Source organism: Thermobia domestica, chromosome 13 (genome assembly GCF_964235325.1).
Source record: "Thermobia domestica chromosome 13, izTheDome1.hap1.1, whole genome shotgun sequence".
Taxonomy (NCBI): domain Eukaryota; kingdom Metazoa; phylum Arthropoda; class Insecta; order Zygentoma; family Lepismatidae; genus Thermobia; species Thermobia domestica.
In genome coordinates, this window is record NC_137466.1 from 163,197,899 (window position 1) to 163,215,617 (window position 17,719).

The 17,719-nt window shown below is 30.9% G+C and overlaps 1 protein-coding gene across 29 annotated transcripts in view; it reads left to right on the forward strand.

Moving 5' to 3' along the window:
- Positions 1 to 17,221, forward strand: part of trol (terribly reduced optic lobes) — a 1,284,884-nt gene extending 1,267,663 nt beyond the window's left edge. For 28 of the 29 annotated variants that reach the window (XM_081736787.1, XM_081736791.1, XM_081736768.1 and 25 more), the window contains 4 exons: positions 820 to 1,032; positions 2,361 to 2,508; positions 9,569 to 9,753; positions 14,947 to 17,221. In XM_081736787.1, coding sequence (XP_081592913.1) covers positions 820 to 1,032; positions 2,361 to 2,508; positions 9,569 to 9,734 — 527 coding nt within the window. In that variant the 3' untranslated portion in view covers positions 9,735 to 9,753; positions 14,947 to 17,221. The remainder of the gene's footprint in view (positions 1 to 819; positions 1,033 to 2,360; positions 2,509 to 9,568; positions 9,754 to 14,946) is intronic. The other variant, XM_081736774.1, reaches the window with a different exon arrangement.
- The last annotated feature ends 498 nt before the right edge of the window (positions 17,222 to 17,719 follow it).

Consider the following 17,719-nt stretch of genomic DNA (forward strand, 5'->3'; position numbering starts at 1 on the left):
TGATGATAGCATGACTAATTTGTTTTGTATTTCCAATATATTATTATGCTAACATCATGTTGATTCGTCGAAAAGTTACAAAAGGTAGTTCTCTTCTATGCTTTCTATACTACCGAGCGAAGTAGCTTAAGTGGTAGAGCGTTGGCTTCGCATTCGGGAGGTCGCGCGTTCGAATCCCGCTGCCGACCATCCTGACTGGGTTTTTCCAGGGTTTTCCTCAGTTCTACCAGGCAAATGCCGGGATGGTACCTACTAAACAGGCCCTGGCCGACACCTTCCCAAATCCTTTCCATTGTTGTTGTTGTTGTTGTTGTTGTTGTTAGATATCCAGTATAAAATGGCCTCTGAGCTGTATCTGGTGGTTGTTAAATAAATAAATAAATAAATAAATAAAATAAATAAGTAGTGAGAACAAGTTTTAATGAAACCATTGCTTTACGATTTAGGAATAGTAGTACTAGCAGTTTTTAATAAAATCAACTATGGCTTTTTTATAATAATATTTTCGCTTTAACTGTCACAGTATTAGAGATATCTAGTACCAAAATTTAATTTTTCTCTCTTCAGGTGGAATTAAGACTAAAATGAATCAATTTTGGTCCTGTCTTCCGTCGAACTTTCTTTTTCTTTTTCTTGTTTTCTTATCTTAATAAATATTTTGACTAACTTTCATTAACACGAAATATTAATAGTTTAAGGAGTTACCTTCAGTTGTCCTTATTTAATTGTTACTGTTCTTATTTTCGTAAATAAGTTGCCTGTTATGTACACTTGTAAAGTCTGTTCGTATTTCTTCACATTGTATGTTGTTATTTTCAGTTGTCGATGGCTACCTGGAATTCAGCTATGAATTAGGGTCAGGACCTGCCATTATAAGAACTTCAGTACGAGTGAATGATGGAAAGAGACACAAGGCTGTGATGAAACGACAGAGTAGAGACGGCAGCATAGTTCTCGACAATATGGACCCCGACTACGGACAGAGCCAATCCTTTTTAGCAGCGCTTAATACAGTAGGAAATATTTATATTGGTATGTGTTAAAAAATATTTGTTTACCTCCTATTTTATTATAGATACTCATTTCATTGTAACTCTAAGGTTATTAAAGTACTAATTCACTAGTATTGTAACAAAATGGAACTTTTTTTGGTTGTTAAATCATAAAGAACAAAAGCTAATCACTTGTATGGACGTAACACTTACTGCTTTTTTTTAGTATGTATAGTAGGTAACACTGGGATAATACAAGCAATGAAGTGCGAGATTATGAATAACAAAATTGATCAAATTAGTGTACAGCACTTACTTACTTACTTAAGCCGTCCTCCTCTATCTTCCAGTGTAGAGGGATTTCCAGTGAGCTTTCCAATCATCTCTGTTTGGTGCTGTTATCTGCACCATCTTGCATGGAACCTTCTTGTTCTTTGCGATTTCTCGAATAACTTTCAGCCATGTTTTCCTCGGTCTTCCTTTTGGTTTCTGCCCTATAACTTTCGCCTCATATACTTGTTTTACTGGTCTCTTTTCATTCATTTTTGTTAAATGACCAAACCATCTCAACTTTATCTTTAGTGTACAATATTGCTTCAAATTCAGAAAATCTTGTGAATGATTTGTTATCGGAAGAATTCAATAAAATTTCTCTTAAATTATGTTCAACATACAAAGGGCAGTATTTTATATATTTTTCGTTCATTTATTTAATATTTTATTCAGCTTAATGTAATTGACACAAGAACTTGTTTCTATTTCCAGTATTTACACATCACACCTCCCGATATTTAAACAGGTTTATTTATTTATTGTAATCTGTAAAAAATCGCCTTTTGCGCAATTCATGTAACACACTGACTACTCTATTCACTATTGTGGTTATAATTTAACAGACTTAAACGCTGCCAGCCTTTATCCACAAATCGGTAAAATCAACATCAGGTATCAAATGAAAATTCAACTAGTAAACAAATAATGATTCTTACCATAAATCGTAAAGTGCTATTGTCTTTAAATTAAATTATATTAGTTAATTTCAAGTTCTTACTGCCGCTTGTTTAGGTTAGATCTGAAATGTATTATCTGAATCCTTTTATGTTGTGCCCCCGCCAAGTGAACTTTGTGGTGGACAAATACCGTGTGCGTGGGTTTTCTCGGGGTTCTCCCGTTTCCTCCCACCACTTTCGTCATTCCACCATTTCATTCATTACTCATCATCACCGTCTCCTTTAGCCTAACCGGCATAATCGTGGACGTAAAACTCAAACATTTCATTTCATTTTTTCCTTTTATGTTGTTTTCTTTCATTTATACAGTTTATGAACGCAGTTTCGAAGTAAATACATTTCGTTTTTTTCCTCTTAGGTGGAGTACCAAACAGCAAATCCATGACACAAGAAAAATATATGGATGGATTTTCAGGATGTATTCATTCTATAGAAATGCAGAACTCAGGAATTCTAAACTTGTATAAGAAAGCATTATCAGCAGTAAATGCTTTACCTTGCTCAAAGTAAGTATTCACCCAGGCTATGCAACATGTTTTTGTTTTGTCCATGAATATATTTGCTTCTAACAGTTAGTACGCTTAATCACAGCTGTAGTGAAACTGTTCATACAACATTCTCAACTATTAATATCCTGTAATACGTAAAGACTTTCTGTGCATATTTTGTAATTTGAATTTTTTTCTTTGGTTTTTCATCCACACAGAGCCATATTTAATATTTTTTTATCACCCCGGATTATTTGAAAATTTCACTCCTTCAATATCAATATTTATCGCCAAATTTCTGTAATTTTCAAAACTACAGTTTAAAAAAAAAAAGAAAAAGAAAGAAAGAAAGAAAAACTGGTCCCCAAAAATCGTGCCGCACCGGGCCGTAGTCCATGTTGGCTCTTGCGTAAATATGTTACCACATTCATGTTTTTATAATCTTTTAACTCTACTTAATAACATTTCTAAAACTTTAGCTTGGTCTTTTTTTTGCCTATCTTCGTGTACCGTAAACTAATAGAGGCTACAGCGAGCATAGACTAGTTGGTTAAATAAATACATACATAAATATATGTGGTGAAATTGTCCTTAGAGGCTGTATCTGGAAATCGGTTAAATAATTAAATACATAAATAAATATGGTTTACATTTTCCATACAGGCTGTATCGGGAAAATGGTTAAATAAATGTAGTGTAATTGACCTTAGAGATCGTATCTGGAAATTGGTTAAATAAATAAATACGTAAATAAATGCGATTTGATTGGCCTTAGATAACGTATCTGGAAATTGGTTAAATAAATAAATACGTAAATAAATGCAATTAGATTGTCCTTAGAGATTGTATCTGGAAATTGGTTAAATAAATAAATACGTAAATAAATGCGATTAGATTGGCCTTAGAGATCGTATCTGGAAATTGGTTAAGTAAATAAATGCGATTAGATTGGTCTTAGAGAACGTATCTCGAAATTGGTTAAATAAATAATACGTAAATAAATGCGATTGGATTGGCCTTAGGGAACGTATCTGGAAATTGGTTAAATAAATAAATACGTAAATAAATGCGATTAGATTGGCCTTAGAGAACATATCTGGAAATTGATTAAATAAATAATACGTAAATAAATGCGATTAGATTGGCCTTAGAGATCGTATCTGGAATTCGCTTTAAAAAATCAACTCGTACGAAGTATGGAACGTGGCACTACGATGTACTGCAAACATATTAAGCATTTAGTTTCGTAGTCCTAGAAATATTAACAAATAAAATGAAGTAAATACGTGGATAAAAAAACCAACACCTACTTTTATTCCTTCAATTGATGTTATATTTTCTTTGTACAAGTTTTCTTTAATGCTGATACAACGAGGAAGAAAAATGCAATTCAAGTTTTGCCACCACATTAAATTAAAAATACAGAGTAGGCTAACATGGGATCCGTTAGCACGTTGAATTTGCGTAAGTAGTCGGTTATTTGCTTCCTTGGCTCATTGCTGGATATATAGTTTTGTCAAGCGTTTGCAATGGGTCAAGAAAACAAAACATTGGTTTGGTTGTTACAGTACCTGTTGTATTCCTACGTATAAAAAGAAACAAACAAACAAAAAAAAAATAAATAAATAAAAATGGGGAACACGTTACCGATTTCAAAAAGTAGGTGAAAATTCCTATTTCTTTTTACTATTTCGAATATACTTAGATAATTTGACTTCTTAACATTCATAGGCATACATTTATAATTCTCTTTTGAATATAAACTTTTGGCAACGTTAAGAAAAATAAGTAAATAAATGAAAAAGTCAGTTAATCCAAAGTATGTTCCAAATAATAAAAATCAGGTGATTTTTCGGTTTTTATTGTATTATATTTTATTTATTCAAATGCTACTATTTATAAGGATAAACAGTTGAGAATGTTACAGGTGTTTTATTATGAACGTACCACTCGCTTCTTCTCCATTTTGCATAAATATAGTTAACATATTTTCTTCCCAATAATTGCATTTTGTACTACAAGAAATAGTAAGCACTAAAAGAAATTAAAATACATGTGTTAATAAAATTGTACAAGAACTTTAATATATCCAGTAATTTATCGCTTTTTTTTCTTCTTCCCATCATGAAACTGATATTTAAGTTCTTTCCTCAGTACAATAACTAGGTTTGGGACGTATTCGACTTACGAAAAAAGTGCTTTAGATAGTAATCTGTCCCATAATTTTGTAGACTGTTTCTGCTTAACTAGTCGAGATTTTTCAGTAAATTTCCGAATACAGGACACTCTATACGTGTATTATTATTATTATTATTATTATTATTATTATTATTATTATTATTATTATTATTATTATTATTATTATTATTTTCAGTCGATTTTAAGCTCGAAGTGTTTAGAACTTCCTCGATTCGCAATTTACGAATATTTCCGTGTTTTAGAAGTTGTCCTTGCATTTATATGAACCAATGTCCCAGAATAACTCGTTAAACATTCAGTTCGAAGGTTTTAAACATTCACTGACATATAATTTACATATCGTAATGTCTGTCCATGATGTTACTGTGTGGGGGATATACATCTTCATGTGTAATACTTTTATAGAGCCAACTAAATTCTTCGTTACATTTTTATTTCGTTTGTACATATTCGATTTTATATATATATATATATATATACAGGGCGTTTCAAAATAACGCCGACAACACCAGGTCCAGGAGAATCCTAAGGTCCTCCGCAATAATTTTTATAGAAGTAGTTGGTGAATACTTCAAATTATATGCCCGTAGCCAAACTTTCTCCATAAAAATTGTTGCGTGAGGACCTTAGGATTCTAAAACATGTATTTTTGGATAGCACACATATATTCTAAGTGAAGTCTTGACCCGACTACGGTAGATCCCATAATTTTAGAGCTGTATACATTTAAAGTTCCTTTTTTTCACGTTTTCGGCAGCTTATAACTCCGAAAGGAAACATTTGTGCACTCAGCTTGGCCTATACTTTTTGTCTTATCTTGGTATAAAGAATCACCTCCCAAACGTCAGTGTTGAACCATTTATCTTGACCTTTGTATAGGGTAAACCATTTATCTTGATATGTCTTTGAAATTTTTAAAACTGATAGATAAAATACGTTGAAATGTTGTACTATGCAAATATTAGACAGAGTGACATTGTTTGACATGCTCTGCAAAACCATCAGATTAACAATGTTGCCTACGCAAATAAACCAAATTTTGAAGGCTTCTGCAACACTAATAACTCGGTTTGGTTGTATTCCGTCCACCGGTTACGTCTTCAAACTTCTCTGAACAGCGATACTTTAATTATGATAACTTGGAGTTACTTATGATAATTATAATGTGTATATATATCACAAACTTATTACCAAAAATAGTGAAAGTAATTATCGTACGACACCTAAGAAGCGCTTTACCAACTGTTTTAATAGATATACCAGATAGGACTGGGGGAAGATAGTCGCTGCTAGACAACAAAACAAATGTTATTCAAGAGTTAATTTCTTGCAAATACTCTTCTACAACTTCAAAGATGATTCAAAGAATATTAACCGAAATTTTTATTCATTACAATAAAATTAAGATCAATAACATGATTTTTGCTGTATATTCTAAAATTACTAGCAAGTAGCAGTCAATTGCAATATAGTTAAGACAGAGGCTATGTGCAATGGAAGAAACGTTATGTAAATTTGACATAAAAGTTTAAATGACAGTTGTTTCATCGATTTTTATCAATCTGATCATTATGTTTCGGAGAACTTGAGAGATCAATCTAAATTATATAACCAGATTTCAATATGGGCTATCGTAATACATGCATTGAATAGAATCATAGAATATGACAATTTTCTTTTTATTTGAATCAAACTTCAATCAAAAATTCAATCAACAGCATACTTCAATCAAACTTCAATCAACAGCATACTTCAATCAAAAATTTTCATGTAGGCCTTCTATCTGGAGAACTAAATATAGTGTAGCCAAACCCAAAGTATCACTTAACTCAGTATGATGTGCTTATTTTGTAAAAAAAATACGAAAACTCGATTTAGGAGCTGTTCAAAAATGTTATGATCCCTGATCCAATTGGCCCAAAAGATCCAATATATTTAAATCAAAACTTTTCTTGTAGGCCTTATATCTGGAGAACTACATGTAGTGTAGCAGAAACCAAACTATCAGTTAACTCAATATGACGAGCTTATTCCGAAGAAAATACGAAAACTCAATTTTGATGCCGTTTAATAATTTTGTGGCCCCTGATCCAAAAACTAATTGTTGGCCAAGATCGCAATCTTTTGATCCATTTTTGGTTTTCCTGTTTCTGGTTGATTTTATTAAACAAAATGAAGAAAAATATGGGTTTAATTATTGGATTTGTTCCAGTTCTTGTACAGTTCACATGCTTTAGCTCTTAGATTAGAAGCTTTAGCTTGATAGGAATGCTTACAAAATAGCAGTTATATAATATTAATACACATCATATAATAGTAATGTTGTTTTGTTGTATTAAAATTTATTACACTGTAGATGGTATTTATTAAGTACTAACGTAATTAACAATTAATGAATCTTTAGTTCATCTCTATTTCTTCTTTCTTAGTTCTGTTAAAAAAAGGAAAACAAAAGGTTTCCAGTGTTGTTCTATAATTTTGGAAAAACAACAAAGGTCCTGTTCGGAAACAGCCACAAGTGTACAAATGGCTCTTGGATTTAGATAATATCCTCTGGTATTTTACGCGAATATATATATATATATTGAATTTAATCTTTCAGTGTTTTTTTATTATTGTTATTTCTACAGTAACTTTTAACGGCTAAGATTATTCAGTCTATTAGATAAAAAAGAAGTATGTTCAGAATGATTTACTAGATTGTTAAAATAAAAGTATCTCCGAAAAAATTCCAAAATTACCAGATCTTTCGTTTAATTACGCCCGCCGCGAAAATGCTTCGGGCATTATAACAAAAGTACAATAAATTCAAAAAAAAAAAGTTCATGTGAAAAGTTATTATTAATTTATCAATACAACAAGAAATGCATATATTAATACAGAGTCAAGCTGGCTTTACTTTTGAGAAATATTTGCATGCGCTTATGGACATGGAATCACAAAGACTTCGGAAGTAATTTAAATCGAATGTTAATACACTATATTTTCTTCAGTTTTGTTTGGAGGGTCTGTAGGTTCTGAAACTTCTGTCCTTCATACGATGCCAACAATTTTCGATTGGATCTATTCTCAGACCAGTTTATCATCTTGATATGTTGTTCTTCGAGAAAATTGACTACCATTTTAGCCTTGTGACAAGGAGTATCATGCATTAAAAAATCACACTCGTATATGTGGAGCATATCCACTAAATGGTCCTGCAAAACGTTGATATATCGGTCTGCGTTCATCTTCACATTTTATGGTAACAAATATAAACCTCCTCTACCCTTTTCACCTTAAAAACATCTCCACACCATTACAGACTGAGTACCTGACAGTCGAAACTGTATACTTTAGATTGTATCGACCTTAAGGTGATGGACGTCAAACTGTAACAGCCCCCATTCGGAACAGTTCAAATGTGCTTTCGTCGGAAAACATCACTTTCCTTCACTGTACATATTTCTTTGCGAAAGTAAAACGATGTTCCTTGATGCGGTTGGTGAGTAAATGGTTCTTAGCAGGAGTACGACACGGCAAATTTAGGTGTTTCTGCAAACGGTGCTGAATCGTACGAACACTGACGTTTTCCAACAAACTTCGGTGCAAGTTCTGCAGCTTTCAGTCGAGGGTTCTTTGTTTCTCTCATTAGGACTGTAGATGTTGGTGTTTTTCTTGACTTCCCACTACTGAATTTGTTCTTTTGGAACCACAATCGGAGACCGTTCTTTGGTGGTTGCCAGAACCTTCATTATACTTGATCTTGCACGACTTCTGCGTTTGCTATCGTCTTTATAAGAAGGTTTTCACTTCGCCATACAATAATGCTGGCTTTCCTGGCATATCACAAATGCCCAACACAAATACAGTAGTAAAATATCAAACACAAAGTGCACCATACGGAAACACATCCATTTATAACACACACTATAGCAGAAAGTCACTCTTCTTGTGCCAACCAATAACACAAAATGAAATGAATTTGCTTACCAGCAGTAATACACTGTTATCAGATAGGTTCATGCAGACACAATCTGTGTTCAAAACAGAACAACAATAGATACACGATTACAAGTAATAGATCTTGTACTACGACAGCTTGAAGTCCGAAGTGTTTTTTTTTTTTTTTTCGATAGATGTATTTTCGGTTCTGCCCTGTAGATCGGTGGAGACAGTTGACAATCACAAATGAAGAGTGGTGAAACAGCTAAAGAAATATTTTTACGTCGTTTGTTTCTCTCATTATGGTGTGTTATTGAATTACATATTAAATTAAATGACATCATATAAGTTAATTAATATATATTCTATGTGATGACGGCTAATTTAATATGTAATTCAATAATAATTATTGAATTACGCACCATAGTATTTATTACTGTCCAATTTAATATTCTTTTCAAAGATTTGAATTATATTTCGTGCCTTGTTTTCTAGCTTTTGCAGCCTTTCAAGCATTGGCTTTTATTTTCAAAGATTGAATTGATTAATTAAAGAATTATTTTTTAAAAAAATCACTTGATTTTTCATTCGTATAACTTTTTAAACTTGAACCTACTTCGAGGATTACTTATAAATTTATGTTTAGGCTTTCTACGATTTTTATTATGTCGAGGCAGCTTTCTCGTTGAAATATTGTCAGTTCTCTGAATGTTTTGCGAGCATCAGAATTAGTTCGTTGTGTTCACCAAGAGCCATTAGTAACGAAATTGTTGTTGTTTTTATTTATTTATTTATTTATTGAAATAAAAATTACCAATACTGGAATTTGAAAAAAATAAATGTTCCTTGCAAATAAACCTTAAAAGCGCTAGAATGTAGCGAAGAATCAACACCACACGAGTGACCTCATTGTATATATTAGCTCCTTACTACCTATCTGCCCTTAATCTCTCAGAATGTGGTGGGTGCCATCCTCACTGGTCTTCAGCGAGAGTGGAGTTGTCCATACGGCTCCAATAGATGGCTCCAGTGTACAACCAAGTTCAGCTCGAGGACTAGAACCCACTGCTCTAGTCTTTGTCACACTCTGTATCTCCTGGTTTATGGTTCTGCTGCAGTAGCGTAATGTTTTTTTGAAAGGTATTAGTTGTGTGTATTGTGTACGGTTGAGTGTTTTTACTTTCGCTGCCAATAGGTTCTGTTACAGCTTGAATTCGGTAATTAATACCTGTGAGAAAACTCAAGAAAAAATTACGAGAATTAACGAAAATTTACCTTTGTTGGCGCAGATGAACGGTTAGGCGCTCTTGCTTTGCCCAGGTTCAAAATTTGCAATCGATCGTTCTGACTGAATTCTTTTTCGAGTATTCTTTTTCCTTTAATTTTATCGACGAATGTAAATACCCTTTAAATATATAATCTGATCGATTTCCGAAAGTTCCTTCTCACTTTTCATTGGAGATAGTTGTAATGTGAACTAGAATATTACTGTTCTCACTTATGTAAATATTTATTGATACTTTCACGATAATTATATGAATGTATTTTCGAATTAAAGAATGAAGCGATTGTGTCTGGAAGATGGATAAATAAATAAAAACGAAATCCTAAATTGTGGTAAGAAATAAACCACAACAAATAAGTGCACTGGTCACAGTTTAAATTTTAAATGTGTTTGTGCTCTTAATAAAGCTTAAATATAGGAATGTTAAAGGGGAACAAGTATTACTTTCTTTACTTCGATGTGTTGATTGTAAAATGTTTTCCTAGTACAATGTAAAATTTGTCCCTAATCCTACAAACAAGATAAAATGATACCTTGTGGAAAAAGACATGTAATTAGTTTATACATTATTTTTTTAGATCCTATTTTATTATTTTTAAAGAAAAAATGAACGAAGTTGTTAAAAGAGGTTTTAAGAAAACCACTAATTTCAAAATTGGCCCTTATTATAGAAGTGAGAAGTAACTCTTAAAAAACTAAATTTAAAATTGTCACAGCTAGGTTTCTTAAGATACAAACGGATATCCAAAATTTGGTCTTTTTGTGAATATATAGGAATCAGAAACATGTAGATCAACCGAAATCCCATATTTTTATTATTATTATTACTATTATTTGATTTTGAGTTTAACGGGACCTACTGATTAACATGAAATCCAAACAACATGAGCTCCCTCCGGGAATCGAACTCCGGTCTCCCACGCCAAAGGCGCGAACGCTAACCGCTTAGCCACGAAGAAGCTCATTATTATTATTATTATTATTATTATTATTATTATTATTATTATTATTATTATTATTATTATTATTATTATTATTATTATTATTATTATTACAAGATTTTTTTTTATAGTCACAAAGAGGTATACGTAAAAGTAATTTCTCTATAATTCCATCTGAATAAACTGAACCTTTTGTTCTGAAACTACCAGCACACGCAATAAACTTTCTTGAAATAAATTTACACAACTGTTCGTCAAGAAAACATCAAGTGTAATCTTACAGAGAGTACATAACAGAAATATTCTTCAATATGAGAGTTATAGAAATCCGAAAATGTAGTATTTTTTTTCATATCCAGAATGTAATATTGTGTAATTTTTATACATCTAATAATATGTTGTTAATACTTGAAATATTTCCGAGAAAAAATTAATTTTATTGATTTGACTTTTGAAAATTCAGGCTGTAACTAAATCTAAGAAGTGGCGAATTGTGTGTTTCTTTGTTCGCATTTCTCTTTCTCTTTTTTATTCCTATCTTTCTGCATGTGCTTTGGACATTATATGTGAGCGTATATGGTTATGTTTGTGTGATTATGCTGCAACATTATGTGTTGATAAATGATAAGAGATAGGCTTAGTTTCGTTGCTTTATTCATTACTAAACGCTTTGTTTTGCATCTAACCCAAATTGTTCCTTTAATTTATATTTTTATTGTTCTTATTATGCAGCATTGAAATTTATTTCATTATTTTAAAAATGCTTTTTACCGTTATATTCCTATTTTCTCCCTGTTTGAAAGAAAAAAAAACTTCATTATTTTAAATATGCAAACACATATACATTATATATGTATGTGTGTATAGAACGTTGTTTATGGTTTGTATTCATTAATTTATTTCTTTGCACTAAGTTCTTAATTCTTACAGCATCAAACAAAAATTTACAGATGACAAACGGCACCAATGACAGTGTCGTCATACATGGTTAGCTTTCATATAAATGCTCGTATACAAACAAACTGTTGACAGTTGTATGCTTCAAGGTGATATTTTTTTGTTTCTTTTTGGTTTGCTAATATTTTGGGGTTTGCTTTGGTGCAACTACGAGATATATCTGTCATATGATTGAATTTTATGTTCTTTTATATCAATTTATCTGTGCTAATAAACGAATGTGTTATATCTTTAGTAGTAGTTAAATTTCATAGATAAGTATTTTGATTATTTATGTATAAAGTATATAAATAAGACAGACTGCTGTTAGGGCTTTAAACTTTCCGATTTTTTAAAATAAATAAAGTATTGATTTTTACTTTTCTGTGTAGAAAGTAAATTTCGTTTCAAGGGATTAAACTTTTTTTTTTTTTTATGAATAACACAAACTCAAACTTCTTTTAACCCTTTTAAATTATGGCTTTCTTAAGATAAATTATAGACTTTCAGTGAAGTAGCTACAGCAACGTCCCTATTTATCCTAGTATCATGGTTCGTACCTCATTCTCTTTAGAATAGAACAGCCTTTTAAATGGTATCATTCACATTTCCCTACCATGTCTCTGGGGTGGGAAACTTCCAGGGAAATCGGGATTATTTTCTGAAAAAAAAATCAAATTTTTATCCCCTCAGGAACCCCGCTCCCCTCTGTGTTAACGCACAGATTTCAAAATCAACTGAAAAATATTAAGGGGTGTATTAAATGTGTGTATAAAATTTCAAGCGTCTATCTTGAATAGCAAGGAAAAAACATTTACCAATGAGCTAAGAAAATCCCCATAATGCCCCAGATGACCCGGATGTAATATAAAAATTTCCTGAAACATCCCTATTTATCCTAGGATCATGGTTCGTACATCATTCTCTTCACAATAGAACAGACTTTCAAACAGTACCATTCGCTTGTCTCCGTCGTGGTTCTGAGGCGCGAAATCATGAAAAAAGGGATTTTTTGTTTAAAAATACCCTTGTTTTTTACACTTTTGTCCCACTAGAGCCCTCCTATTTTAACGCGGAGAAATGAAATAAATCTAAAAAATACTAAGGGTGCAAAATGCACTGAATGTGTGTGCAATATTTCAGTCTTCTAGGTGCAAAAGTAAGCCCGCCAAAAATAATATCCCCACAATACCCCAGATTCCCGTATAAAACTGAATCTCAGATAAAAATTTCCTGAGACATTCCTATTTACCCTAGGATCATGATTCGTACATCTTTCTCTTCAGAATAGAACAACCTTTCAAACGGTCCTACTCACATATCTCCGAAGCGGTAAAATCGTGAAAAATGGATTTTTTAATTATATATAATTTTTGTATCTTTTTTGCCCCTCTGGACCCTCTGTTTTAACGCAATCTGGAAAATACTAAGGGGTGCACTAAATGTATGTGCAAAATTTCAATCTTCTAGGTGCAAAAGTAAGCCCACCAAAAAATAATAAAAATAGGCATAACAAAAAATATTTTTTAGATGATGTCATGATGTCATCATCTCCATAATAAAGTTATGATGTCATCACATCCTGTGACTCGACGCAGAAAGGCTTAAAAGCATATGCAATGTATTCTACAATACCTACAAGCTTGAACAAATAAAAAGAAAAACTCGAAGTAAAAAACTTTATTGGTACATTTTTAATCGAATAATAAATATTCTACTCTATCACCTAAAAATAGGTGATATAATTTAAAAGGGTTAATGAATGAAAAAGTTATTGAAAACGGTTTCGACTTCTTTTATGAATAAAATAAGCAATTCTAAAGACTGTATTTTATTTAAATATACAAGTGTTTTGGATATTTTTTTTTCTAAAAAATTAGAAAGTCAATTTTCTCGAAGGATTTGGACTTCTTTGTTGAACAAGATAAATTACCACAAAAATGGTTTAAGCTGAGTAAGTTAAATTTTTTTCATAAGATTTGAACTTTATTTGTAAATTATCTTCAATGATATTGAGTATTTTTTTTTAATGAAGCTTTTCGATATGGTTTTACTGCAATATTCAGTAAAAGAGTGTTGTGATTGGTGCTTTAATATTTTTACTATATTCTACTGGTTTTGTATCACGCATATTTCACTTATCTTCTTTGATAATAGCAAAGCAGAAAGTTACTCTTTGCAATTTTGAGAATATGAAAGATTGAAGTTGAAAAAACATAACAAGTTTGGTTTAAATATTATATAAAGAAGGTTTCATTTTCACGTAGAGTATTTTTAAAGAAATTTTATTTAGAAGATATCGGAAATTATAAAGGAAAGTAATAAAAATGATTTATTTTTAAATATACCAGAACATCTTTAACTACCGTCCAGCAATCAGAAGTCTCCAACCGGTTTTCAGAAGAATAAAACATGGAAACCAGGTGGAGAGAACTCAGTTTGAGCTAACAGAGGCTAGATTATGGAGAGAGTGACTGCGCTCGTGGGAATTTCGATTGAAATCTCAATTTGATCGATCTCAAATTCTTTGTAAAATTTACTATGTCAGTAACTCTTGGAAATCCATAGTCGGATTTGAATGAACATTTCTGTAATTCAAGCCAGAAAGAGCTTTCTTTTCACTTATTTCCTTTGAGATATAATAACGAATTCATTCAGGAAATATAAGCAAGATTAATTCTAAGTTTTTTTTACCAGATAGATTGTTTCAAATGATGTTTAAATTGTTTAAAACAAGTTTAAATTATTTAAAAATGTAATCAAAGCGCACTTGTTTGTTGAAGTTTAATATTCCCTGTTAGCTATACAAGTTAAGGTGTCCAAGGTAAACAGGTTTCTGATTAACAAGATAATTATTTAAAAGGTTGGATTTTTTTTTTTTTTTTAATCAACAGAGAAGATTATCTTATCTTAAGGCATGTGATTTTTCTTCGGCAATGTAAATGGTCCCTAAGAATGAACAAATTTTCAATGAACACGTTAAATTGTGAAAGTGTTGGAATTTTGAAAGTATATTCGAGTCACATCAGAAATTTTTGTAATATATTCTCAGGAATAACATATATTTTTCGTACACTATTATTGTATGTGTGCATATATGAAAAAAAAAAAAAAAAAAGGTTTCTATGTGTAAAAGAACCACGTAATCTAATACATGTTTTCGTTTTCCAGTCAAATCGGAATTGATTTTGAAGAAGAAGAGGAGGAAGATAATTTTATAGAAGGCCGGTACAGAGGCTAAACATAAAACGAAAAACGAGTGTCAGCTTTTCTAGAGATTCAACGGACTCTAGTGCAAAGTCGAATTGTGGAAATCAGAACTGAAGCAAAAGATGCGAATTCGAGTTTTTTTTTTCAATTATTACTATTATGTTTTGAAATTGTAAACGAAAAAAAAAAAAAAAAAGAAAGCTTATAAATGTGTTCATTGGGGCGACAACTGCTTATTTATAGACTGGGAGTTAATTAATTTTATTTTGTAATTAATTCATTTGTTCCTATTGCTTGTTTTTTAATATGTACGTAGATTTTTTTTCGCCTTCTGTGTTTTTCAGTGTAGAAGCCAGTTTCAGTTTAAAGATTTATTTTTTTGTCCCTGTGTAATATATTATTGAGTATGTTGTGCCCCATGTTTCTGTCTTTTTGTTTTAAAGTATGAAAATCAATTATTTTAAAATATCTATAAAAGACTAGTCTTCCTGGAAGCAGTGTATTAGTTTTCCGAAGGTCCATTTCATTCATTTTTTATAACAATACTACAACGTTTGAGATGGAGTCAAGAGATTTTTTTGTAAAAAAAAAATATAATTATGTAATACTGTTCCCGAACAATAATATTAATAATAATAATGTTGATAATGATAATAATAATAATGTCTGCAATACTTTTTAAAGACAAGAAATTAGGATAGACTGAAGCATTTTTATCTAAGAAACAAGCAAACGAACATAAAAAGCTATGCTGGAAGATTTCTTTTTCTTTTTTTTAAATAATTTTTTGAGTATGTCCTAATTTTATTCTTTAGCATATGTATTTTGTAAAACAAAAGGCATCAGTCTGTCCTGGTTTTGTCATTGATTATACGGTGCCTTCTTGTGTATTTTTTAATGTTTTTCATCCTGAATGATTGATAAAAAATATTGATGCAAATGCTATATATATATATATTAGATATATATACATAAATAAATACAATTGTTACTGCCATTTTAGTCTGGTCCCCGTGGTTGAAACATCCTCATAAGCATTATACACATACACACACACAAAACACAGAAACAGGTGCTGTTTATCTATATATATATATATATAAATATGAATGAGTTGTGTGCCATAATTTGTACCATTATTATATTATGCCAGCATTATATATATATATACATAAATGTATAAACCTGTTGTTTTTTATATAATACTGCCAGTTTCAACCTAAAAAAAAGTAAGATCTCATTTCGAGGGGTCATTAATATTATTTTTTCTTGTTTTTTATTGTTGTATGATGCAGCATTCCTTCTGCAATTTTTTTTAATTCCCTTTCTATACTTTTTTTTAAAGTGTGCTACGGTGCTCTTTTTAGTGCAATTCTCGCGCCCTTACTTGTGTGTATTTTTGTTTAGTAGCACCAGAGTAAAGTTATATTAATACTGTGTCTGAAGTATACACATACATGGTGCTATTAAAAAGAAATTACTGTAATTAAGCTTTGATACATATATATATAAGTACTGCCATTTTCTTTTTAGTTGTCCCCCCTAATTTCTGTGTACGTTTTATTCTTATTATATTATTATTATTATTTAATGTATGTTGTTAATTTTATAACAGTTTTACGTGTCCCAGCTTCAAAATAGAAAGCAAATTATAATAATTTTGAATATTTGCTCTTTTTCTTTTCTTTCTGGAAAGAAAGAGAAAAATACATATTTTTTTCTTTATTTAAAGAAAAAAAGAAAGAAAGAAAGAAAAACAAAGTGGCAGTGTAATGAATGTATTTGATGATTGTAATGTATGTATTAAAAACGGAAACTAAAAACAAAAACGTGAAAAAAAGTACTTTTTATGTTGTTGCCTATATTTTTTCTCCCTCCTCTCTGTAACTATCCTATATTCTCTCTTTCTCTCACTTTCAGTCTTTTTAACAATAGTAATTTTTAATAGATGTTGTAATATTTTAGGCATATTGATTGAATTTGTAAAAGTAGTAGTACTTCTTGTGGAAACAAAAAATATAAAATAATAATTAATGCATTAATACGCTACTGAAAACAAACAAAGGAAGAAGTAAAAAGCAGCAACACTGTTACCATTGTGTGTCTTTCCATCAAGATAAAAAAAAAAAAAAACCTTGTGAGTTATTTTGTGTAAATTTAAAGAAAATAATAAGTAAGAACTGATGGAAAAAGTAATATTAATAAATTAAGAGACAATAAAGTGATTTACGTGTAAGTTTTCTTTTTTCTTTTTCTTTCAACCTTCCTTTTCTTTGAATTTTTTTTGTTGAAGTAAGGGAATTGTAATTGATTTCTTTGTCATTTTAAGAATGGAATCATACTACATGTTTCAGAAATGAGAAATGCAAAATGCTGTAGAGACTATATCTACTTACCAGAAGCGTACATACGGGAATATGAATACAAATATGCAAGTTGTTAGCTCTAACATAACCTAACCTGACCTAAACTAACACAAAGAATAAATTACTTAAAAACAAAATAAAAGAAATGTAAAAGCACGAAATTAGGTTAGAGATACGTGTAACGGTTTTGAAACTGTTACAATGTGAGGATCCCATCGACTATGATACCTCTGAGCTCCATTTTCTGAATGCTGTGATGGAACTTTTTATCATTCGCAGCTCGTGATTTATCGGGAAAATGTCAATGTAGATGAGAATGTATGAAGTGAATTTTCAGTCGAGCTGTCCATGACTGTAATGAAGTTATT